The 26,827-nt window shown below is 49.9% G+C and overlaps 1 protein-coding gene across 3 annotated transcripts in view; it reads right to left on the reverse strand.

Annotated features, from left to right (window-relative positions):
• UBE2O (ubiquitin conjugating enzyme E2 O) overlaps positions 1–26,827 on the reverse strand; it is a 67,070-nt gene that overhangs the window by 17,284 nt on the left and 22,959 nt on the right. For all 3 annotated transcript variants that reach the window (XM_023211741.1, XM_023211740.1, XM_023211739.1), the window contains exons 2-3: positions 907–966; positions 600–710 (exon numbers count right to left, since the gene is read on the reverse strand). In XM_023211741.1, the coding sequence (XP_023067509.1) occupies positions 600–710; positions 907–966 (171 nt within the window). The remainder of the gene's footprint in view (positions 1–599; positions 711–906; positions 967–26,827) is intronic.

The raw sequence follows: 26,827 nt of genomic DNA on the forward strand, positions 1-26,827 counted from the left end.
TTTTTTTTTTTTTTTTTTTTTTTTTTGAGACGGAGTCTTGCTCTGTCGCCCAGGCTAGAGTGCAGTGGCCGGATCTCAGCTCACCGCAACCTCTGCCTCCTGGGTTCACGCCATTCTCCTGCCTCAGCCTCCCGAGTGGCTGGGACCACAGGCGCCCACCACCTCGCCCGGCTAATTTTTTGTATTTTTAGTAGAGACGGGGTTTCACCGTGTTAGCCAGGAGGGTCTCGATCTCCTGACCTCGTGATCCGCCCGTCTCGGCCTCCCAAAGTGCTGGGATTACAGGCTTGAGCCACCGCGCCCGGCATAATTAATTTTTTTAAAAGAAATATTAGAGAACAAAGGAAAACACTTAAAGATAACCACACTGGCAGCCTACGCTGGGGCTGGGGAAGGGCACGTCCTGACCTCACATCTAAATGGCTTACTTGAAAGCAGTGAAAACAAGGCTACAGGAGCCAGCTGGCTGCTGTGCTCCGCCTTCTGACCCAGGAAGGCTGTGCTTGGCAAGAGCAGGGAGGAGGCTGTAGTGCACAGGTCGTGCCGCCGAGAGAACCAGAGGGCCCAGAAAGCATGATGAGAAGACAGGGCTGGCTCACCCAGATGTGCTGTAGGTCCTTGCTGTTTACAGGATAGATGATGCAGTTGGTGCCAATGAGCTTGACGGCGCAGTCGATGTTGACGTCAATCACCGTGCCACACTGACTGTCCTGGGGGAGGGAGGAGGCATGCAAGTCCCACGGTGCAGCAGCCCTGGTCACCATGGGAGACCCAGCCCAGGCAACCCCAGCACGCCCCCTGCGGAGCTGGCCAGCTCTCCCACATACAGAGTACAAGGTGGGCAGGCTCAAGCCCCTAAGGTGGCTGCCCCCAGGCCCAGGGCTGGGGCGGGGACGCAGGACTCACGGTAGATCGCATGTGCCGGACCACATCTCGGGGCACCACAGAACGGTCCTCTAGTTTCAGCTGTAAAAGAATGGAAATGTGAGAGATGTGAGAGAATGGGCTCTAAAGCCAACACAGAATACGGTTTTCTTCCAACTTCTGAAGTGTCACATCCACACTGCTAAGTGCACAAATCCTAAGCGTTCCGCTAGCAGCATTTTCACAGACTGCACACACCTCCGACCAGCACCGCGACCCAAGGCGGAGCGTGTCATGTCCACAGGCCTCCTGGGGCCCCTGCAGTCACTGTCTCGCCCACCAAAGGCAAACACTCGGCTCATTGGAGGTATCCTTCCTCACACTGAACAGTGGGGCTCAATGACAGATCACATAAGGTTGCACTTTAATGAAGGATTTAACAGCCCATTCTACAGAGAGCAAAACATTTGCTTTGCGTTAAATCTTTTTTCTGCCCTCTGCAAGTGCCTGCCCTAGCTGATCAGTGCTGAGGGAGAGTGGGCTGGGGGAGGAGCAGGACACTGGGCTGCGGTGGGTCATCCTGAAGCCTGGCTATCACCAGACACCACGTTCTAATCTGGGTTATCCCCCTGACCAGCTGCAGCCTGCGCCTTATCTGCTGTGCTTGGAGCCCTGCAGCCTGCTAAGTAACCCTCAGGATGGTTGGCTCTTGGAGCCCGGCCAACTGCACAAGCACCTGATTGTCCCTTTAGGCACAACTGGCAGCGGCCACTGCCTCCTGCTGCTGCATCTCCCAACAGCCCAGGCAGGAGACGCTCCCACCAGGCCAGCCTGCCTTCTTTTTTAGCTGGTTCCTCCAACCTGGGGCAGCTCCTCAATGGTTCTTCACTGGGTCATAATCATGGACGGGTCTCTGTGTGTGTCCACCTCCAAGACCCCAAACCACGTGGCTGGAGAGCGGTTTCCTCAAATTGCCAGCCAGACACCCCTCCGTGGTGGCCTCCCTTGACCTGGGGGCACCGAGAATTCACCACCAAGAAAGGAGAACCAAGTCGCTGAAAAAGGAAGACACTGGCTCAAGGTTACTTAATTGCTGGCAACGACAACTAAAACAAACTCTGTTAGTAGAAGAACATGACTCACAAAAAAAGGAAAGAAAAGCAATGGACCCCAGCACCAACCAGCAGTGCAGAGTCCCACAGGAACTCGTGAGCCCAAGTTTTGTTTGTTTGTTTTTTTATTGAGATGGAGTCTTGCTGTATTGCCCAGACTGGAGTGCAATGGCACAGTCTCGGGCTCACAGCAACCTTCACCTCCTGGGTTCGAGCAATTCTCCTGCCTCAGCCTCCCAAGTAGGTGGGACGGCAGGAACGTGCCACCACACCCGGCTAATTTTTATATTTTTAGTAGAGATGGGGCTTCACCATGTTGGCCAGGCTGGTCTCGAACTCCTGACCTTGTGATCTGCCTGCCTCAGCCTCCCAAAGTGCTGGGATTACAGGCGTGAGCCACTGCATCCAGGTATGATCCCAAGTTTCAAATGACAACGAGCCCAGTAAATGCAGGGTTCTCGAGTCAGACACAGGAAAGTCAGGCAAACCACTGCTGCCGACACGTGGAAGGAGGGATGACGGCAGCCGTCTCAGCATGGCTGAGGTGGAGTCACCAAGGCAGCGGACCACAGGTGGCACATGGTGCACGGTACAGAGTAGGTGCTCAGCAAGGCCGGCAGCTGTGATCACCGGCCCTGTGAGCTGCAGGGTGAAGACCCCTGAAAGGTCAGGCTCTCCTTATCTCTGCTTCAAGACCCCAGGAGGCTGCAGGGGCATGTTGGTGTGACGGTGCCACTTTTCTAACTCAAAGAACATTCTGTGCTGTAACCCTCTGTGCCCAAATCCCCACTCTGAGACATGGTATTTTTTGCGCTGCCCCACCCTATCTTAATCCCTTGCTCCCATTTTAGACTTCAAAAAGCCACAATTGCTCCCAGAGAAGTCACAAGCTGCAGGACAGCAGACTCCAAAGCAAGGGGGACTGCACCACATGTGGCGGGAGGGCTGCCTCCACCACTTGGGGGTCCCTGAGAGAGCAGCCAGGAAAGGAGGCAAGAACAGCGCAGACAGAGACCTAAATCAGTGCAGGCACTGATGGGACACTCTGTTCAGCCTAACTGCACCCTCGGGAGTGCAGGAGAAACTGAGGTGTCAACCCTGAGGCTGAAGCAGAAAAAAACAGCTGGTGAAAACTGGCATCGTGCCAAGGCCAGAGGCTGGCAGGGCAGGCAGTGCCCAGTGTTCCCAGGAGAAGGAGCCTGGAAACAAATGCCATTCTTCCCATGGGGTCTCCAGACAAGAGCAGCTTCACCCCACCAGGACGCTGCCTCCAGGGGCTCTTCTGACCTTTCTATGACAAGGCATTACGTTTCTCTAAAGCCCTGATGGTGCTGGGAGCAGACTGGGAGTGACAAGGGGCTGGGGGATGGTGACATGGTGGCTACACTCCCTTCCACTGGGAATTAGAACCTGAGACAATGGCATCTGGAAGGACTTAGGATGACTTGGGAGGCTCTCGTGACTTTCCTTCCTAACGTCCTATACCCCACCCATACTGGGCAATGGCTTTCTCCAAATAAGCCCACACACTCCCATCTGTAAGCCACTCCACTGAACAGTTCCTCCCAAACGTCCTCCTCTTCCTGCCCCATGCGCGCGACCTGCTTCACAAAGCCTTCAGTGCCCCCGTCAGGAAGGAACCGCTGTGCTCCTGGAGTTTTCCACCTCATGCTAACCAGGTGCTTCCTACCTGCCAGACAGTTCTCCAGGTGCTTCGCTGCTTTCACTCATGAGGTGCTCCACAACCCGTGAAGCACCTCGCTGCCATGCGCATTTCGCAGATACGCAAACTGAGACAGAGAAAATAAGCAACGCATTCAATGTCATCAAGCTCATAAGTAGTGGAGCTGGGACCTGAACTCAGGCAGTTTGGCCCCAGAGTCCGTTCTCTTAACCACATAAAAAACTCATCTCTCCCCAGAGCTAGAGAGACAGGAAAAGACTTCCGGTGGTCTATACATTTAAAGACAGTGATTCTTCTGCTTATGAAAGAAATAAACACTCTCTTCATTTCTGGGGCAAGTGGAAGGCAGCAGTGGTGGCCACTGACTGCAGATGCCTGCTGGGCGCAGTTTGCCCTCCACTTCCCCTTCTACCTCCAAAGAGCAAATGACAGGTGCCAGCCGGCATGGCAGGTGAACACTAGAGGGCACTGTGCCCACTCTGGGAAAACACCAGATTTGTGAACAAAACTAAACCGTGGAATAAACCCAATCCCTACTGTTCAGGGGTGCCTTGCTTATAGTTTTAAAAAAATTGTTACTAGGAGGGGATCTGGGATCGGGAGGTGAAAAGATTTCAACTGTCCTCATGGGCTCTGAAATTCTAAACAACCTGAGTTGGTGAGCTATTGATTGTCTAACATTTCCTTTTTTTTTTTTTTTGAGATGGAATCTCCTTCCCTTGCCCAGGCTGGAGTGCAGTGGCGTGATCTCGGCTCACTGCAAGCTCTGTCTCCTGGGTTCATGCCATTCTCCTGCCTCAGTCTCCCAAGTAGCTGGGACTACAGGCGCCCGCCACCACGCCTGGCTAATTTTTTCTATTTTTAGTAGAGATGGGGTTTCACCGTGTTAGCCAGGATGCTCTCGATCTCCTGACCCTGTGATCCGCACGCCTCAGCCTCGCAAAGTGCTGGGATTACAGGCGTGAGCCGCCGCACCCGGCCTATTGTCTAACATTTCTTAGAAAGTTGTAACTATCAGAGGTTTCTGAACAGAAAAAGGACAAGATAAGATACCAAAATGCTAACAGTATCTCTAAGCCAGAAGGGGTGATGGTTGGTTTAAAATGAACACACACTAGTTTTTTTTTTTTTGAGACAGAGTCTTGCTTTGTCGCCCTGGCTGGAGCGCAGTGACACGACCTCGGCTCACTGCAACCTCTGCCTCTGGGGTTCAAGCGATTCTCCTGCCTCAGGCTCCTGAGTAGTGGGATTACAGGCGCACGCCACCATGCCCAGCTAATTTTTGTATTTCTAGTAGAGATGGGGTTTCACCATGTTGGTCAGGCTGGTCTCCAACTCCTGACCTCGTGATCCACCCTCCTCAGCCTCAGTGGCTTACAGGCGTGAGCCACCACACCCGGCAAACACACACTACTTTGCACACATGTGACGTGACAGTGGGGCTGCCCAGTGGAACCCAGGACCAACATCCTTTGTGCTTCCTTTGGAAACAGGAGCAGCAAACAACACAGCTGCCCTCCAAAGACAGGGATTCTGGCACATGCTAAGCACCCATTCTCCTGCAGGTGGGATGTAGACAGAGACACAGGGAAGGTGGTACCAAGTGCCACAAAGAAAAACTAGGCCACATGGGGGCCAGCAGGAGGAAAGCACAGTGAGGAATTTTAAATGGGTGGTCAGGAAAGGCCCCTCCAAGGTGATGCAGAACCAGAGATCGGGATGAGATGGGGATTGAGCTTACCAAGCAGGGAGGAGTGCTGTCAAGGTGCTGGGCGGAGTGACCAGCACAGGCTGGCAGGGCTTCAAGAAGGCAGAAGGCATGGAGCCCAGTTATTCAGGCCTTAGAGAGCCACAGGGAGGGCTTGAGATTGTATACTGAGCAAGATGGAAGTCCCTGAAGGCCTCCACTCAGAGCCCTGCCTGATGGTGATAGCCAAAAGATCACGTGATTTTTGGGCAGGAAACGTGCTGAGAGAGGGAGCAGAGGCCAGTTAGACCAGTGGTTCTCACCTAGGGGTAATTCTGCTTCTCAAAGGACATTTGGCAATGTCTAGAGACACTTTCGGTGGTCATAAAGGGTGGTGGTGGGGTTCTCGTATCTAGTGGGCAGAAGCCAGAATGCTGAGCATCTTGCAATGCACAGAACAACCCTCAGCAAAGAATGGTGTGACCAACGCACCCGCAGTGCCGCAGCTGAGAAGCCCTGAAGGTGCTCTGGAGACGCAGGCGCTGAGACCCAAACAATGGCAGAGAAGGTGGGTCTGCGGACCAGCCTCTGGGTGTACCAAGTAGCAAAGCAATCAAATGGCAAGTGAGGGTGAGGGACAATGCCAGGGCAGTATGCAACGTGGCAGGAGGCTGGGCACTTCTGTTCTGCCCTATTTGAGCTCTCTGAAGCTCTGCTGGGGGACACTCAGAGCAGGTATTCAGGAGTCGGGGAAGCTCACTGGGGGCCTCTCCTGCCAGGAGCACTCTCCTCCACTGCTGCCTGACTCCCAAAGCGCATGCTGCTTCTCTGAGCTGCAATCTTCAGGCTGATCCCCGACAACACAGCAAAAGCAACCAGCTCGTCCTGCAGCTCCTGGTCCAGACCCTCATTCATAACACTGACCTTGACTGACCAGGTGGAATCCAAATTCACTGTGTAAAGTGTTCCAGGAATAGAAAACACAAACTGAGGCTGATCAACATGTTGAAAATACAAAGCAGCTAAATAAAGAAGCTACTTTGTTTTGGCGGGGGGCGGGGTGGGGAGTGGGTGGGTGGGTCGGCCCAGGCTGGAGAGCAATCATGGCTCACTGACCCCTCCATCTCCCAGGTAATACTCCCACCTGTGTCCTGAGTAGCTGGGACTACAGGTGTACGCCACCATGCTTGGCTAATTTTCGTATTTTTTATAGAGACAGGGTTTTGCCATGTTATCCAGGCTGGTCTCAAATTCCTGGGCTCAAGCAATCCTCCTGCCACCAAAGTGTTGGGATTACAGGTGTGAACCACTATACCTGGCCAAGAAGCTACTTTCAAGTGATTTTGAATGTCATGTCCCTGTAGGAATGGGTGGCTCCTAAAGGCTGGGCTGCTCCCTGGAGGCCATGCCCTTATCCCAAGACAAAAGATGGCTTCGTGCCTGGCCACTAGCACCAGCATCCAAACACTAAAGGGGCTCCCAGTTCAAAAAGGGGAGCTGGAGGAAATCCAAAAGAAGGGGCCTGCAGGGAGTCTAAGCACTTACAGCTCAAGGCTGGAAGCCACCAGCCAAGTCACAGTCATCTCCAGGTGTCAGACATCAGGGAAGGCCACACAGGAGGAGACATGGGTGCTCTCTTTAATCCCAGAGGAAAAACCAACCCCGCCTCCTCTGGAGGTTAGTGATGTAATCAATACCAGATTTTTTTTTTTTTTCTTGAGACAGGGTCTCACTCTGTCACCCAGGTTGGAGGACAGTGGTGCAAGCAGGGCTCACTGCGGCCTCAACCACCTGGGCTCAAGTAATCCTCCTGCCTCAGCTTCCCGAGTAGCTGGGACTATAGGCGCATGCCACCACCTGGCTAATTTTATTTTTTGTAGAGACGGGGTTTCACCATGTTGCCCAGGCTGTTCTTGAACTCCTGAGCTCAAAGGACCTCTTGCCTCAGCCTCCCAAAGTGCTGGGATTACAGGCGTGAGCCGCTGTGCCTGGCCCAACACGAGGTTTTCAGCTTACAGCGTGGAGTAGTCTCAAACAGAAAAGGTCCAGCATCACGCCAAGCGCCCACTGAGGCTTCGCAGACAGCCTGGGACCTCAAGGACAAGCGGACGGCCAGCCCCCCACTATGTCCCTGGTGAGTGTGTAGAGAACAGGTCAGCTTGCAATGGCTCCTGACTTGGATTTGTGTTCAAAGAATGAGGCTTTCCCTTTGTAGGACTGAGTCAGACCCTAGACCTCTGAAGGTCCAGCAGCCACACACAGGACTGAAGCTGTTGACCTAGGCCAGGACTCAAAGACCAGATTCCTAAAAGGAAGATGAGGTTAGACCAGCACTGGAAATTCCTAAATTCCAACTTGATACTTCCCAAAGAGTAAAAACAATCTGAGAAATGCCACTCCTCCACCCTTTCCCTGACCCCCCATCTCTTACAGTCTGAGCGGGGTCTGAGTCCTAGGTGTATGGAAACAGAGTGAAATTGACAGTGGTCAACTGGGGGTGTGGGAGCAACAGAGCTTCCAACTGTGCTGGGGACCTCAGGGGCTCCTAACCAGCCTCCCTCCCTCCCCTCCTGTCCCAGCTGAGGCCCCTTTGGCTCTTCGGTTGTCCCTGAGTTTGAAGGGTCTAGCTCCATGCTGCCGTGTGCCCACTCCACTGTCAGCATAGGTGTGGTGCCACTATAGTCTAAGACAGGGGTCACGTGTGTTAGTGCACATATAGATATTTTTCAGGCTAAGAAACCCAACTCGGCCGGGCGCAGTGGCTCACGCCTGTAATCCCAGTGCTTTGGGAGGCTGAGGCAGTCGGATCACGAGGTCAGCAGTTCGAGACCAGCCTGGCCAACATGGTGAAACACCGTCTCTACTAAAAATGCAAAAATTAGCTGGGCATGGGGGTGGGCACCTGTAATCCCAGCTACTCAGGAGGCTGAGGCAGGAGAATCGTTTGAACCCGGGAGTCGGAGGTTGCAGTGAGCCAAGATTGCACCATTGCACTCCAGCCTGGGTGACCGGAAGACAAGGTGAGACTCTGTCTCAAAAACAAAACAAAACAAAAAACCTCAACTCAGTTTTGGGGGGTGGAAGCAGGAAATCTTGCTGAAGCCTAGGATCCCACTTTTTAAGGGATTCCTATAGATTCAAGGCTAGACAAGAATACAAACATAAAATAAGGTACACATATTGTCTTTAAAGATTTTGCAAGAATCTGATTAGAGATGGGGTGGAGGAAGTAAGGGTCGGTGACATTCAGTACCATCACACAATGTTAATGCAGCTTGATGACCTGAGAAGCTACTTACATTAGATTGGAAAGTTTATCCCAGTGTGGATTTCTGAAAAAGCTGCGGAAATCTTAGAATGGCACATTCCCCAAAGCAGCACTTTTTTTCAAACCATGTGTTGTGACCCGTTAGTCGGTTATAGAACCAATTTAGTGGGTCATGGTCAACACTGGAAAAAAAAAAATCTGAGTGCATTAATATACATGTGGTAAGAATAAGTACTATTAGGTTAGCACAAAAGTAAATGCAGTTAAAATATTTTGAAAAAATCCTTTCAGTTGCATATATAACATATATGTGTCCTGGGTCATGATATAAAATGTGTATTTTACGGCCGGGCGCGGTGGCTCAAGCCTGTAATCCCAGCACTTTGGGAGGCCGAGACAGGCGGATCACGAGGTCAGGAGATCGAGACCATCCTGGCTAACACGGTGAAACCCCGTCTCTACTAAAAAAATACAAAAATCTAGCCGGGCGAGGTGGCGGGTGCCTGTAGTCCCAGCTACTCAGGAGGCTGAGGCAGGAGAATGGTGGGAAACCGGGAGGCGGAGCTTGCAGTGAGCTGAGATCTGGCCACTGCACTCCAGCCTGGGTGATAGAGCGAGACTCCGTCTCAACAAAAAAAAAAAAAAAAAAAGAAAAAAAAAGTGTATTTTACTGTGAGTGACTGCTGAGAAGCTGGAGAATCTCCATTCTACTAAATTCTCTACCCAGCACCTGCGCCGACTCTTGGTCCTTTCTGGCCGGGCTTCAGGGCAGTTACATCAGAGGGAAGACATCCCTCTCATCAGAAGCTGGTCTTGGAACCAAAAAACACACAAACCAACACAAAACCCGAGACCCACACAGTCACACTCAGGCACTTTTAGGGTGAGGAACTTTAACTTTCTGACCTGACTTAAAATGCTACTAAATGGGCTCAAACAGTAAAACTAGGAGAGGCAGAAAATGGGGCCTCCTGTTGGAGCTGGACTCCTCTTCCAGCCTCTCCTAAGCCTAAGTTTCCAGTTTGGACTGGATTTGAGGATACGACTGGTCAGTAATTCCGGCTGATGCCAGTGTGAGGACTTTCTCAGAGCAGTTGACCATCACGTGGCTGAGCCCTGAAAACCCAGCAATCAGCTCACTGCCCACCTGAGGACAGAAGGTTTTACTAGCAAAGCACAAATGGCCAGGGGGCCTCACATGCCTGGGGGAGGGGAGGGAGAACCTCCAGTGCCCCTAGCTGGAAAATTCTGTCAATCATGAGCTATGGAAGCCATTCAACAGAGAAGCTGTGCTAAGACTGTTAACTGATTCAATAGTTTTTGAGTGTTTTCTATAGACTTAGGACAAGACAAGAATACAAATACGTAATTAAGAATGGGCATTAGCTTTCTAGAACTTACACTGAGATGAGGGAGATAAAATGAAATTACACCTGAAAACAGTTATATACAAGTAAATAGAGCACTAAGCTGGGTGGGGGGAACAGAAACTGAGTCCTGTTTCTGGGTGACAGCAGGGGAAGGCAAGAGGACCCGGGTTGCAGGGGAACTGCACACCAGGGGCAGCCCCCACACCCTCATCCCTGACACCCTCTCTGATCTCACATTGCAGACTCTCAGGCCGGGCAATGCAGTGCCGCTGCATCAACGCCTGGAAACTCGGTTACAGCTCGCCAGCTTGCTGGAATGGCCTGGAGGCAGAGCTCGCCCGAGGGACAGAGAAAGGGGACTGAATCCAACTGCCTGCTAAGTGATGGGGAAGGACTGCAGAGATCGGCCTGGCAGGGGGCCAGCGGGCTGGTCTCTGCAGATGCTGCGGTGTTTGATATGCAATATGTGCAGTTGGCGGCAGGAGCTGGGAGCCAGCCTGCACCCCTTGGCTTGGCTCTTGGTTTGTCAACCCTGGCTTAAAAAAAGACAAGAACAGCCCAGGGCTCCTGCATTTGAAGGGAGGGGACAGATGGGCATCTTTAGGAGAAGGCAGCCTCCTTCCTCAAAAGTATAAGTAAAAGGCAGAAAAGTAATCAGCATGATTTCATGTCCTGTTCTTGTCAGGCCTGACTGGGATATCACTGCCTAACCAGCGGGCCTGGACCGCTCCATTTCAGATGCGACAGGCTGCGGTCCTGTGGCTGCCGGGCATCCCTGAAAGAAAGGAGTCGGCCAGCTGGCCAGGCACAGAGAAGTCCACAGCCTCCACACCCCTCAGTGTCTGATGCCATGTTAGCTCACGGAATGAGGGCCCAGGCTGCTAGTCACACCAACTGACCCTCCTTGACGGAGCCCGCCAGAAAGAACCCCACATGCACTGCCTCTTCCAACCCTGTGACCCCCACGGAGGAGGTGCCACTCTTGCTCTCACTCCACAGCAGACTGGGTGGCTTGGAGAGGTAAGTGACCTGCCTAAGGTCACCCAAGTGCCAAGACTCCAGAGCCTTTATTTTGCTCACCTGTCCTTCCTCATTTGACCTGTCTGGTCCCTGAGCATGGCCCTTGCTACCCCTGGACCAACTGGAACCATGCTGCCATTCAAGTGTCGCCCTGGGCCTGGCGACGTGGCTCATACCTGTAATCCCAGCACTTTGGGAGGGCGAGGCGGGTGGATCACTTGAGGTCAGGAGTTGGAGACCAGCCTGGCCAACATGGTGAAACCCTGTCTCTACTAAAAATACAAAAAGTAGCTGGGCGTGGTGGTGCATACCTATAATCCCAGCTACTCAAGAGGCTGAGGCAGGAGAATTGCTTGAATCCAGGAGGCTGAGGTTGCAGTGAGCCAAGATCACGCCACTGCACTACAGCTTAAGCAACAGAGTGAGACTCTCTCTCTATATATGTACACAAAGTGTGGCCCTGGTCTGGCAGCCCAGCATCTTCCCTCAGCTTGCTGGAAATGCAGACTCTCAGGCCCCAGACCTGCTGCCTGGGAATCATCTGAAAAAGTTCCCCAAATGATTCTGATGCATACCCCCCAGAGAAACAGCTAAAAGGGACTGCATCCCTCTGAGCTGCTTCTGGGAAAATTCTAGTTTTGGGGAAACAGCGGTGTTCCCCTGTAGCTATGCTCCCCAGGAGAAGAGGAGCCCTTGAAGGGGCTGTGTCCAAGACGTGGGGCAGAGCCTGCTCTCAGCCACAACAGACCTCACGTGGAAAAGACACAACCTCGCTGAGCCCACACCACCTCCCTGTGCTTCTCAAACACCTGCACTTACTATTTCAGGGCAGATGAAATGAACACCACCCCGGGATGCTGGCATCATTGGGACACCAGCTGGCCTGGAGAGTGGGAGTTGACCAAAATGTCACTTCTTGGCAGGATCATTAGGTCCTAAGACCCTCAACTGCCCACCTTTCCACCTCCATCTCTCCCAAGGCACAATAGCAACAAGCAGCTCATCTCAGGACAGTGAGCCAGGACTCAAATACTAACTACAACAGCACCATCATGGAGACTGGGAGGAGTTTCTGCCCACTTCTGCAGGTGCAGTGAGGCAAAGCTGTAGCTGGTCACATGGAGGCTACACGCTGCAGGGGACAGAGATGTGGAGTATAAGCTTCTGGGCACAGGGACCAGGTCCTGCAGGGACCACAGGGTCGCCACTCCCCAGCTGTGTGTGCTAGAGTCATGTCACTTCTCTGGGCACCAGATGCCTCATCAGCTCAGTGGGCAACACTGAGATGAATGAGCTCCAGGCCCTTCTAGCTACAGCTCCAGAGCTTGTCCCCTAAACGCCTCCTGGGGCCCTGATTTCCACCTGCCTGGCACCTCTCCCTGACTCAGGGGCAGGCCTCTGCTCTTCACATGTGGGCATCCCCACTGACCGTCAGAGCATGCCAGCCAAAAGACAACGACATCCCTGGGCAGCATGGCCCAAGAAGGCCCCCACGGCTGGGACACCAGGGCAGGTCCCTAGACGAGGACATCCTCCCTGGAGAAGACAATAACATTTACAAAGAACAGAACACAATGCAAAATTTCATGTATGGGCACATCAGGATTGAGATGTATTAGTAAAGTGAGGGGATTTTAGATACATTGGGAGAACTATCTGAAGGGAACCAACAGGAGATCTTACAGTATTAATCACCTCCTTGTTAATATGGTCAACATTCTCTGCCCCCTCCTTTTTATGAGTGTGGACACACCCACCCCTAGTGATAAGAGGACATGGTTGGAGGCCAAATGAGAGCGCATAGGGGTGCTGAACTGAGCTGGGTCTTTAGAGGCCATCACTAAAACCACCTGGCAGAGAGTGCCATGAAGGGCCTTCGACTGCAGGAGGAAAGAATGCTGAGCAGGTCAAGGGGCAGGAAACAGACGTCCGTGAAGAGACGTCTGGGTGAAGAGACGAATGCCTCACTGCACCTGCAGAAGTGGGCAGAAACTCCTCCCAGTCTCCATGATGGTGCTCTTTCAGTTACTATTTGAGTCCTGGCTCACTGCACTCAGATGAGCTGCTTGCTGCTGTTGTGCCTTGAGAGAAGTGGAAGGGGAGAAGTGGGCAGATGAGGTTCAATGCTCTTCACCACCTCAGGAGGAAGGCACCGGGGAGGTCACAGAGGTGGGACGCGTGGAGTGGGCCTACACCCATCCCATCCTGGGGACTGGGATAGCTGCCCCACACTGCCCTGGGGTGCCCTGGAGAAGGGACAATAGAGCAGACACCAGCATGTGAGACCTGGAACCGCAGCCTTATGGTAATTTTTTCTATACCATTATGCACAAAACTTCCCTCTTCTAGGAGCCCAGAGCCTCCCGGAGGGCTCTCCAGGCCTCACGCAGAAACTCACTTTATCGTCGTCCTGAAGGAGGGACACAATTCCTGAAAGTAACAGACCAAACTGTACTTGGACTATAGGACACCCTCTTCTAGGAGCCATGCAGCCAGCAACTGTGAGGCAGCATTTGGCTGTCTGTACCCTGTGCTGGTCTCTGAAGGGCAACCGGTGGAAGTTCACAGTTGGAGGAAGTCTAGATACTCAATTCAGCAGTGCTGAAAGCAAAAGACTATGAAGCAGTGGAAAATGGAGCAGCCTCCACAGGTCCCTTGGAAGGAGGAACAGGTTTTAAGGCAGTTATCAGCTTGAAAAACACGATTCAACATCCGTGAAAAACACAGATTTGATTTTTCAACCCAAACCCATTGAATGAATCTCTGGGTGGAGAGATTAATGTTCCCTAGGTTAATCTGATAGTTAAAACAGTTCAACTTCTGACTGCCACAGTGACTCATGCTGTAAATACCAGTACTTCGAGAGGTTGAGCTTTGAGAATCACTTAAGCCTAGGAGTTCGAGAGCCAGACTGGGCAACCTAGTGAGACCCTATCTCTACAGAATGTTTTTTTTTTTAGTTAGTCAGGCCTGATGGCTTATGCTCATTGTCCCGGCTACTTGGGGGGCCCTGGTGAGAGGATCACTTGAGCCCAGGGGGTCAAGGCTGCAGTGAGCCACGATCGCACCACTGCACTCCGGCCTGGGTGACAGAGTAAGACCCTATCTCAAAAAAAAAAAAAAATCCCTTTCTCCTAAAACAAAATATACTCTGACTACTTAGGAATATTTGTTTTTAATTTAAAAAAAAATGTTTTTAGGTTTACTGCTGATATGGGGGTGTAATGAAGAAAAAAACAGAAAAAACATTTTAAGTAAAATCCGGGGATCAAGGTATAAAAGTAAGATGACTGAAAATAACTAAGAAAGCGAGAGCTGATCGATGCCCACCCTGCAGCACTTCCTGATACACCTTCCTGTGGTCCAGCCCTTGGGAAAGACACAGAGGCACCAGGTCCTCAAACTGTTACGGCCCCAATCTTGACCCACCTCTGCTCAGGTGGTCCAGATCCCAGCCTGGGCGGGTTTCCATGCTGACAAGAACAAGGCCCTGGGCCAGCTGCTGTCACTGTGGCGAAGAGCAGATCCCGTCAGCACGCATCCCTGGGAACCTGGGGGACGTGGTTTCGCCACCTTAAAGACTTCCAGCCAGGAAGGCCATGCTGTGGCCCTGAGAACCCGATGCTCAGAGCTGTGACCGGACGGGAGCGAGGTGCTGTGAAAGTGTGGCTCTACCCACAAGGAAACCTGAGTCTGAGAAAGCAGCGTGCCGGCAGGAGGCATGCCCGCTTGGCCCCATTCCTTGGCCATGGCCCTCGGGACCCCGGTGCTCCCTGCCCCTCTCTCATCACCTCCCTGCAACTGCGAATGCACAGAAGCGTGACATCACCTTGGGCCAGCAGAAAGCTGCTGCCTCACTCTTGCCGCAGCTCATGATCCGGAGCCTCAACCCTATCCAGCGCTGCAGCGGCCCCCTTCGCGCCACACTCCCAAATGCCAAGGCTTGGCTGCTAATCAATAGCCACACTCTGCAAATGCGCCGTACCTTCCCAGGCAGACTCCTGCTGAAAAGGAGCCACTCAGCAGTGCTATTTTTAAAAATGCAAATATGGTAGGAAAAGGCAGTAAAAATAACACATGAGAGCCCTGATCCAAGGCCAGTTCTTTCCCCGGGGGCCAGGTTCCCACTGAAGTGGGAGCAGGGGGCTATGGAAGAGCAGGGGGGCCTATCTTCCCACAGTGGTCCTGGCTTCCTGCATCGTTTTGTATTCCTAATACCTGTGATTTCAGATCAATCCCAGTGGCCAGAAATGTTACAGACTCGCCCACATCTTTACCCAAACACACCACCGAGCAACCCCACAAGCAGGCCAGGAGAATCTACCCCAGAGGCACCGGCAGGTTTCATGACCCACCCTGGAATGACTATGTCAAAACATTGCTGATTCTCCACTCCTTACAACTCTGTAACTACATCTTTCCAAGACAAACTGGGCTGGGGCGCTGCAGACATTTCTTTTTCAGAGAAGCAGGAGCTTGGTAAAGGCATGGGAAGCCAAGGAGGAAGAGACATGAGAGCCCTGGGATCAAGTGCAAGCTGGGGTCTTGTACCACTAGGTGCCGGTCCTGGCAGCATTCTAAATCGGCCTGCCACACACTCTTCATGCCTGCGGCCACAAAAAACCGCAGACAGGCTGACCCCAGTGGATTGGCAGGGACAGCCTTGTCACTTAACCCCCTAGACTCCCAAATGCTAACCTTGACAGTAGGAGTCCTCCCTTTCTTCAGCCCCCCACATTCCTGCAATTAGCTCAGGACAGGCTCAGGTAGCCTGCCTTCTAAGACAAGATTTCCAACAAAAATAAATATAAACACATAGTATGACGTATCTGGGCTGAGTTCCTGGTAAAAGGCATGGATGGGAAAGTGAACAGGACTCAGCACCGCTCATTTGCTAAGTGGGTGCAGTCCATCAGTACTGCAGACTTCGCTCCAACAGGCCCTTGCTCCTCTGACAGGAAATGGGAAACTCACAGCTACAGTGAGCTCCCTATAGCTGAACTCAACTGTAGGGAAATACTGCAGAAAGAGGCGACAGCCTGCTGTCAGCGCTCATGGCTGACACTAAAACACGGGAGTCACCCACATTAAAGCCACCAGAACATGGAATACGATTTGAGTGACTATTTTTTTTCCTCTTTTTTTGAGACAGAGTTTCACTCTTGTTGCCCAGGCTGGAGTGCGATGGCGCAATCTCAGCTCACCACAGCCTCTGCCTCCCAGGTTCAAGCGATTGTCCTGCCTCAGCCTCCCAAGTAGCTGGGATTACAGGCATGCGCCACCATGCCCAACTAATTTTGTATTTTTAGTAGAGATGGGGTTTCTCCACGTTGGTCAGGCTGGTCTTGCATTTCCGACCTCAGGTGATCCGCCCACCTCGGCCTCCCAAAGTAGGCATGAGCCACCACACCCGGCCCTGAGTGACTATTTTTCCAGGGATGGAGTAATTAATTAGCACCATTTGAGATCCATTACAACTGGTAACTGATGCCTTGGGACCCCTGACAGAGAAGGGCAGGTGGCCTTTCTTTCATGGAGTAAAAGTCACATGCTTCCCATTTCTCCCATCCTGGCTGGCTCTATTTCCCTCAGTCCCTGGATCCCAGGAGGAAGTCAACAAGTCGCTGGCCAGGAGTCTGGAGAAGACAAGATGCCACCAGACTGCATCTGAGGACCCATCCCCTCCCCAGTGGATCTGCATCCAGTGTGTTCAAGGACCACAAATCCCAGGTGGAGGAAAATGGGAAGATGGAGATGTCTCAAAGGCTCTGCTGTGTCCTTCCTTTAAGGGACAACCAAGCCACAGGAGGGTCAGGCAGGCCTGTGGTGATGTTTTTGAGACCTCTACGTGTGGTAAGTAATGGGACGTGTGCTAAGTAAGCCCAAAATGCTAGTTCTCGTGGCCTCTCTCTCCAGCTTTTCCTCAGTGGCTCCCAACTATTTCAGTCACTCCACTCATGCACAGACTGAGTGGTCCTGAAAGGGAAGATGATATGCAGAAGCACGACTTAAATGAACGACACGGGGAGAGGGCGTGGGCAAAGGGGGGCTCACCTTAACCTGGCTTTTCCCAGGCTGAGCTCATGTCCCATCTCTCTTCCAGCAAGGGCTTGACAGGGACACAACCTGCTCTATCATAAGGTCTGGGCCCCCAGTGACCTCTTCCTCCCATTCATCGTACACTGTAGACCATTCATTCAGTTGTTCCCTTACTCATTCAGCAAACTGAATAACCACTGGATGGGCAGACGCTGTGCCAGATGCCAATGAAACATCAGGAACACGAGACAGTCCTGCAGGGGTCCGAGCAGGACGGAGGTTCCGTCCTCAATGGCGCCGAGACACACCAGGCTGGGGGAGGTGTGGCCACCATGGGGAACACTCATGGCTCACATGTTCCCCCAGATAGCTGCACCCAAGTTTCTGCTCAGATGTCACCTCCTCAGAAGGGCTTCTCTGGCCACCATGTCTGGAACTGCTCCTCCTCATTCTCTATCTACCCGCTTTATTTTTCTTCACAGCACTTACTGTTCCCACACCTGGAGTCCCTGCATACCGCTGCCACTGTCTGTGTGCCCCATGGGGGTTAAAATGTGAACCCCACAAGGGCAGGCACTGCGCACCACTGCACCCCAGCAAGTGCCTGGAACACAGAAGGGTGCCTCTGAAGAATCACTAGAGAGAGCTGAAGGAAAGGTCATGGGAATTCGGAACAAGTGTCAAGAAAGGAGTGGTCAGCAATGCCTGATGCTGCTGAGAGATCCAGTGCTACGGGGAAGTGTCCCTGCTAATCTGGGCTCAGTGGTCCCAACTGGTGGCGTGGGCAGAAGCCCCAATGGCGGGGCCTGGAGAACATCTTGGCAATGCAGGAAATAGGAATCACAAGGTGGAGCTCATTCAGGAATTATGGCTGAAGAGCAGGAAGAGGAGGAAGAGGTAGGTGAGAGATGGATGTGGGCTGAGGAAAGGTCTCTCTTTAAGACATTAAAAACAGGGTCAAGCTGGGCATGGTGGTGCGCACCTGGAGCCCCAGCTACTCACAAGAGGCTGAGGTGGGAGGACTGCTTAAGCCCAGGAATTCAATGCTGCAGTGAGCCCTGATCCTGCCAATGCACTCCAGTTGGGTGACAGAGTAAGACTCTATCTCTAAAAAATAAATAACAGTAAAAATAAAAATGGGGGCCAGGCGCAGTGGCTCACGCCTGCAATCCCAGCACTTTGGGAGGCCGAGGTGGGGGGACCATGAGGTCAGGAGATCAAGACCATCCTGGCTAACACGGTGAAACCCCATCTCTACTAAAAATACAAAAAATTAGCCAGGCGTGGTGGCACCTCCTATAGTCCCAGCTACCAGGGAGGCCAAGGCAGGAGAAATCGCTTAAACCTGGGAGGCGGAGCTTGCAGTGAGTCAAGATTGCACCACTGCACTCCAGCCTGGGTGACAGAGGGAGACTCTGTCTCTAAATAAATAAATAAATAAATAAATAAATAAATAAAAATAGGGTAAGGCGGGAAGCTGCCAAGGGAGAGTCTGAAGATTCAGGCTGGGGACATAATTGATAGAGGTGGCCTACGGCACAATGTCCGCAAAGGAACCAGAACACAGGAGAGGAGACCTCTCTTCACACTAGAAGACTCTCAGCTACTTCCAGCAGGATGGGTTCTCTTTCTTTTTTTTTTGAGACGGAGTCTCGCTCTGTCACCCAGGCTGGAGTGCGGTGCCATGATCTCCGCTCACTGCAAGCTTCCCCTCCCAGGTTCACGTCATTCTCCTGCCTCAGCCTCCCAAGTAACTGGGACTACGGGCACCTGCCACCATGCCAATTTTTTTTGTATTTTTAGTAGAAACAGGGTTTCGCCATGTTAGCCAGGATGGTCTTGATCTCCTGACCTCGTGATCCGTCCGCCTCGGCCTCCCAAAGTGCTGGGATTATAGGCGTGAGCCACCACGCCTGGCCTTTTATTTTTGAGACAGAATTTCACTCTTGTTGCCCAGGCTGGAGTGCAATGGCACGATCTAGGCTCACTGCAACCTCTGTCTCCTAGGTTCAAGCGATTCTCCTGTCTCAGCCTCCCAAGTAGCTGGGATTACAGGCAAACATCACTATACCTGGCTAAGTTTTGTATTTTTAGTAGAGATGGGGTTTCACCATGGTGATCAAGATGGTTTCAAACTCTTGACCTGAGATGATCCACCCGCCTTGGCCTCCCAAAGTGCTGGGATTATAGGCGTGAGCCACCGTGCCTGACCTGCAGGTTGGATTTTCTAAATGGCAGCTGGAAATCCTTCAGTTGGTAAGTCCAGTGTACAGTACACAACCACCATCACCTTGATGGCAGGCAGCGCCTCTGCTACTACTCCCAACTGTGCCACACGCTGCTAGAACAAGACGTCCTGCTGATGGCCACTTTTCATGCATGACTGCCCTCTCCCCTAGACTACAGGATGCTCAGGGACAGGGTCGTATCACACCTTAGTCTCTGGTGGCTGGCAGAGTACATGTCCATGGGAGGCTCACAAGTATTTGCACACCACCTTTGGTCAATATTCTGGCCCAACAGATCAGCTCCCAACCCCCACCAATGGCAGTCTGTCGGTCTGATGTGACAGTTCTGATGGGTGTCCATGGCACTGGATATGGCATTGCATACAGTGATGTGCTCAGGGCCACAGGCCTGTGCCCTTGCCAGAATCCTGGAGTGGGGGGAGTGAGATCACTCAAGAGACAGAGGATGAGAGGATGGGGAGGCACCCACCCTTCCATGCTTGTGGTCAGCTCGAGACACTTCCTTCATTCCTGGCTCGAACACTGGACCTACAGTCTCTGTGGTGGCTTTTGTGAAACTGGATCTTTTTTAGAAGGGGTGAAAAGTGGGAGGAGTTGAAAAGGAACCATGCGGGGGATTATTTGGGGGGATGTGTGTGTTTGTGTGTGTGTAAATCCACCAAATGGACCGGGACTTTCCGGATCCTCAGAGAGTTATATAAAAAACAAGGCAATAAAAAATGGAGGGCGGTGTGGATTGACTGCCAATAACTTTAAAACACAAAACAACCTTAGCACCCTCATAAAACCCACACAACTGCATGGCTCTCTGTTGATTTAAAACTGAGGACTGAATTCCAGGAATCTAGGTAGAACTACAGTTTAAGAGACATTCATTCATTCATTCACTCATTCATTCATTCATTCATGAGACATAGACTTGCTCTGTTGCCCAGGCTCCTGCCTGCAGTGGCATGATCTCAGCTCACTGCAACCTCCACCTCCCGCGTTCAAGCGATTCTCCTGCCTCAGCCTCCCAAGTAGTTGGGATTACAGGTGTGAGCCACCACACTCTGCTAATTTTTTGTATTTTTAGTAGAGATGGGGTTTAACCATGTTGGCCAGGCTGGTCTCGAACTCCTGACCTCACATGATCCGCCCACCTCGGCCTCCCAAAGTGCTAGGATTACAGGCGTGAGCCACCGCGCCTAGCCCACTAATATTTTTTATATTCATTACATTCTGAAATGATATCCTGGATATATACTGGGTTAAATGAAACATTAAAATTAATTTCTGGCTGAGTGAGGTGGTTTATGTCTGTAATTCCAATACTTTGGGAGGCTAAGTGGGAGGACTGCCTGAGGCCAGGAGTTCAAGACCAGCCTGGGCAACATAGTAAGACCCCATCTCTACATTAGAAAAAAAAAAAAAATGGCAGCAGGATCCCTTAAGCCAGGAGTTTGAGGTTACAATGAGCTATGATCGAGTCACTGTACTCCAGCCCGGGCAACAGAGCAAGACCCCTTCCACCTCCACCTCCAAAATTAATTTCACCTGTTTCTTTCAATGTTTTTAAAATGTGGCCACTTTTCAAGGTCCTTTTCACAGAAAAAAAAAAAAAAAGTAAAAGAAAAAAATGTGGTCACTAAAAAATTTTAAAGGATCTACTTGGCTCATATTGTATTTTTTAAAATAATAGTTTAGCTTAGTTTAGCTTAATTGTATCAAAGTAACGCAGGCCTAAGTTTAAAAAAAAACACAGTACTAAAAGGCTTAACAAAAAAAGGCAGTCCCCATCTTACTTTCTCAACTGTGCTCTTTTGAAGCAAATACTTTCTAACTTCTTGGCTGTTTGAATATTTACCTCCATACATATAAACAACATGCTTACACCTCTAATTCCTAACTTATTATAGACATTATCTACTGATGTCCTGTTTTGGTACCTGATGACCTCTTTGTTTTGTTTGTTTTTTTGTTTGTTTTTTAGACAGAGTCTTGCTCTGTTGCCCAGGCTGGAGTGCAGTGGTGCGATCTTGGCTCACTGCAAGCTCTGCCTCCCGGGTTTACGCCATTCTCCTGCCTCAGCCTCCCGAGTAGCTGGGATGACAGACGCCTGCCACCTCGCCGGACTAGTTTTTTTTTAAATTTTTTTAGTAGAGATGGGGTTTCACCATGTTAGCCAGGATGGTCTCGATCTCCTGACCTTGTGATCTGCTTGTCTCAGCCTCCCAAAGTGCTGGGATTACAGGCGTGAGCCACCGTGCCCAGCCTGATGACCTAACTCTTACCCTCCCCTCTGATGCCTTTTGCCTGTACTCCATCCTTCCAAAAGTTCTACTGCATTAATTGTCCTCACATAACTATGTACGTATTGATACTTTTGTCAAATACCTATCCATGACTTTTCTAAACATCTTCAAATTACCTACAAATTACCGATCAGGTGTCTTTGGGCTTTGTCTATTTTTCTTGTCGATCTCTCTCCCTCCTGCAGAATTCCATCCTGTCTAACTCAGACTTTCCTCTGCTGCTCACCTGTTTTGGATCCCGTTTCCTGGATCCTGGGAAAATTCCCTGGTTTTGGTGAAGAACCACTCCTTCTATCCCCTCCCCACAAGAAGTTCATGGGAGGCACTTTTTTTCCAGCCCTTACATGCCTAAAAGGAACTTTTTTTTTTTTTTAGAGACAGGGTCTCACTCTGTCACCCAGGCTGGGGTGCAGTGGTGTGATCATGGCTCACTGCAGCCTCAACCTCCTGGACTCAAGTGATCCTCTTACCTCAGCCTCCTGAGGAGCTGGGACTACAGACGCACACCACCACGCCCGGCTAATTTTTGTATTTTTTTGTAGAGACAGGGTTTTGCCATGTTTCCCAGGCTGGTCTCGAATGGGGCTCAAGCAATCCTCCTGTCTTGGCTTCCCAAAGTGCAGGGATTACAGGCGTGAACCACCATGCCCAGCCAAAAGAACTTTTTTCTATTCTACTTGACGTAGTTGGGCTGGATATGGAATTCTCTCAGAATGCTGTAGGATTTGCTCTGCTGTCTTCCAGTCTGAGAACCTGTCTTAACTGGCACATATAACCTGTTTATGTTCATTGTGATCCATGTGGATTTATTTCTACTACCTTTAGGGCCTTCTGGCTACCATAATTTTTCTTTGCTCTCTTTCTTCTAGACAAATGACCTAGTTCTAAAATTCCATATTTTTCCCTTCTGTGAGTTTGAAAGTTTTAAACCCTATTTCTATTCTTTTAGTGGTTACCCTTAAAATTGGAACATGCCTACTTGACTCAGAAAGTTTGAAGTCAATCAATATCCCTCCTACACTTCCCAAACGGTTCAAAGAACTTAAGAGTGTGTTCATTCAAATCACCCCTCATTGATTTCCATTTTTTGTTGGGATTTGGGTTTTTAATCCTCTCCAAATCAGTGATGATCACTTTCACAAGCAAATGCTTATTCAGATTTACCTGCACTTCCCAACGCCTCTGGATACCATTACTGTCCACATCCCTCCTTTCTCCTTACTTCCTTCTTCCTGAAGTACAGCAAAGGTCTCTTAGTAAATACAGCTTTTTTTTTCCTCCTGTGAGAATGTCCTTATTTGTCTCACTATTGAATGGTAATTTAAGCTGGTTGCTGAAAACTAAGCCACCAACTGATTTTCTTTAGTACACTGAAGATTTTCTTTCCTTATGGCCTCTACTGTTGCTACTTAGCATTTGCTGAGTTCCACTGTTGAACCTGCGGGGTAATCTGCCTTTCTTCTCAAGCTGCCTTTACGATGCTATTTTTCCCGCTGGGCCCTCTCACACCACCCTCCATGTTTGTAACGTCTCTTCCTTACAAACATCTCTTTTATCTCTGTGCAGAATTCTAACTAACTTCTCCAGATTTATTTTCCAGTTCCCATAATTCTCTCTTGAAAATTTATGCTATCTCGTGTTTAACATTTCCATTGGGTTTTTAACTCAATGTTTTCATTCTAGAGGCTTTGATTCTTTAAAAAATAATCCCTTTTAAAATGTATTGTCTTATTCTTTCCTTTGACATCTATTCCTTCTTTTAGCCCTTCAATCACTTTAGACATTCTATTATAATCTCTTCTATTATTTAAATTCCCACGTTGAAGAATCTTGTGTTTGTTGTGATCGCTGATTCATGTTCTAATTTCTACATGCTTGGTAATTTCCTAGAACAAGCTCATCATCTGTGGGCATCCTAGGATTCCAAGAGGCCTGTACTGTACAAGGGTCACTCTAGAAAAGTTCTGCCTTTGCTCTGCAAGCAAGGAGCTTCAGGGGTATTGCTGGTCTGCTGGCTGTTCTGGTGCCAGCTTGGGCATTCCTGCAACATGTGGGTGTTATAAACACAGACTCCTTTGAACTTGGATGTTTTCCACTGCTCACAGAAGACTTCCTCCAACACCATCCGGAGTGTGGGGCAATGATCAGCTTCCTTAACATTTCTCTGATCCCATGGGGGAAATTTTCTTGCATCCCTTTTACCTGGGAATGGCTCTTTGAGGAGACTTCTGTTTCAATTCCATGCTTTACATGTTCATGCAAATCCAAACCTCTATTACTGTTAGGACTGTTAGGATGGATTTTGGGGTCCAGTGAACCCATCCTGCCCCCCCCAGAGCTGCCTACTCTGCTCTGGCTTTATACTCCTGCTTTGCTTTTGGTTCTGTTTTTCTTTCTTATTCTCTTGTTATAGCTTATATAGCATTTTAAGTGATTGTAATGGGAGCGATTCTACTTTAGCTCAATCTACCATGTCACTGAAACAGGAAATCCACTCCATTGTCTTCTGGCTTCCAATGAGGTTGAAAATTCCGATCCATCTTCATTCCCAATCTTTTGTACGTGACCTGCTTTTGCTCTTCGGAAGTTTTATGCCCAGTGCTCTGGAATCACACAGTGTGCCACAGGACATTTTCCATTTGCCATTTTTGAAACTTATGACTGTCCATTCTGAAACAATTCTTGTTTCTCTGATACATTATGGTCCTTAATTTTCCCCCTCTCTCTTTATAGACTAGATGTCAGACATTTTTAATCTGTTTCCTGGGAGCCTTCGTCAACTTCAAAGAAAAAAGTAATGGTTTTAATTTCCAAGACCTCTTTCCTGTTCTGATTTTTATAGTAACTTTTTATTTCATGGATAAACTATTGGCTCTTCTTTCTGAGTATATTCGCCATGTGCTTTAAGGCTTTCTCCTGCCTGAATCAGCTCTGATTCCTCAGAGATAATTTTTCTCTTTGCTTTCTCTGGCCTCTACCTTTCATGTTGGAAGCTTTCTGAATATATCCAGTGGTTCTTGGCATCCATTCCTACTTAAAAGTGAGGCAATAAGAGATCTTTGTGGTGATGAAGAGTTGTGGATCCTGATTGCTGTTTCACGCGGTTACATGCATCCACACATGTGATAAAGGGTGTGGAACTGTATGCATGTATTGTGTACCCGTGTCAATTTCCTGGTTTTGATATTGTCTATGATTATATAAGACGTGACCACCAAGGGAAACTGCATGCAGGGTAGAGGGGATCCCTCTACTATTCTTTTTTGAGATGGAGTCTTGCTCTGTCACCCAGGCTGGAGTGCAGTGTCATGATCTTGGCTCACTGCAACTTCTGCCTCCTGGGTTCAAGCAATTATCCTGCCTCAGCCTCCCGAGTAGCTGGGATTACAGGCATATGCCACCATGCCTGGCTAATTTTTGTATTTTTAGTAGAGACGGGGTTTAACCATGTTGGCCAGGCTGGTCTCGAACTCCTGACCTCGTGATCTGCCCGCCTCAGCCTCCCAAAGTGCTGGAATTACAGGCATGAGCCACTGTGTCCAGCCAGCCCTCTACTATGTTTGCAACTTCCTATGAATCTAGAATTATTTCAAAATGAAAAGTTAGGCTGGGCATGGTGGCTCATGCCTGTAATCCCAGCACTTTGTGAGGCTGAGGAGGGCAGATCACTTGAGCTCAGGAGTTTGAAACCTGCCTAGGCAACATGGCAAAACCTCATCTCGACAAAAAATACACTAATTAGCCGGGAGTGGTGGCACATGGCTGTAATCCCAGCTGTTTGGGAGGCTGAGGTGGGAGGAGTGCTTCAGCCTGGGAGGCAGAGGTTGCAGTGAGCCAAGATTATGCCACTGCATTCCAGCCTGGGTGACAGAGTGAGACTCTGTCTCAAAAAAATAAAAATAAAAAATAAAAAGTTTAAAAAGCTGAGGCAATAAGAAGATGATGGAAACCTTGCGAACATGAGCAAGGCTCTGAACAGGTGAGGACCACATTAGATGGAGTAGAAAGCTGGCCACTGCTGTGAGGAGCCACTACATGCTGGCAATGCTGGCAATGGCAGGTCTTGTTTCTGACATGCTCATTTTTTCCAGACTGGAATCCAATGCCATGCCTCATGCACGGCCTCAGCACTCCAGGAGCAGGCAGGAGCATGGCTGGGATTTGCTCTTTTAGTGTGCAGACGTTCATGAATCCTTCTTTCAGTCCAGCAATACCCTGCCCCTTGCTCTGCTCAAGGCACCTCAATCTGGTGCATAAGCGTCTACTCTCTCATTCGCCAGCAAAGGAGATTGAGTATTTTCTCGTTTGCAGAATTAAAAGAGATGACTTGGGAAGTTTAATTCCTCCCTATAGAGACTGTCAACTAATCATAATCTCTCTGATTTTCGGCCGAAACCCTATTCCCACCTTGAGTGTCACCAGGTGCCTCCAACTCCTGATGCTTTCTAAAGGGCTTTTCCTTGGTGTTTTTCCGCAGGTACCAACATTTCAGCTTCTGCTCTGCTCAGTCTTCCGTTCATCTTCCACCTTCTAGAAATTGAAGATCTTTTGTTTGTTATTGTTTTCTCTCCCATTCTGTGTCCTTGTGGGTTTATACATTTAAAAACAATTGTTTTGCTCTTATTTCAGCAGTTTCTAGGGCAAGTAGATTTAAATGAGTATGTTCAACCTACCGTGTTTACCTAAAGTATGCTAACTGGAGATTTTTTTTTTCCCCAATTTGAGAGCAGGTATTATTTATTAACTGACCGGACTGGAAAAATAATCATGGTAGACACTGCAGTTCATTCTTCTAAGAAGCCTGTGGATCTGGTCCTCCCTGTTGGCGGCAGCTCCACCTTCTATAAAACGGGCGGTCTTTTTCTTCATTCCACCTTGTGGAGAGGATAACCTGAAGGGCCACAGGGAAGTTGTCTGCTTCTTTGAAGCGTTTTCCAACAGTATAGAGCTCATGAATCAGATCCTCCATGCAGATGATGCCATATTTACCACGAGACTGAGCAATCAAAGTGTTATCTGTCAAAGCAATTCACTTCTTATTAATTTTGCCATAGCCATACTTGTAGATTGGTTCGTTTACTGACTTCAGATTTGGGTTCCTCCTTGTGATACATGGTTCTACAATCCTCAGCACGTTAACTGAAGGCTTGCTGAGCTTCACAAAGGTTCCATTAAAGATCTGACAAAGGCAAAGAAGCTGCAACACCTTTTGGCCCTTTGGGCTCACACCACTGATACCT

Source organism: Piliocolobus tephrosceles, chromosome 16 (genome assembly GCF_002776525.5).
Source record: "Piliocolobus tephrosceles isolate RC106 chromosome 16, ASM277652v3, whole genome shotgun sequence".
Taxonomy (NCBI): domain Eukaryota; kingdom Metazoa; phylum Chordata; class Mammalia; order Primates; family Cercopithecidae; genus Piliocolobus; species Piliocolobus tephrosceles.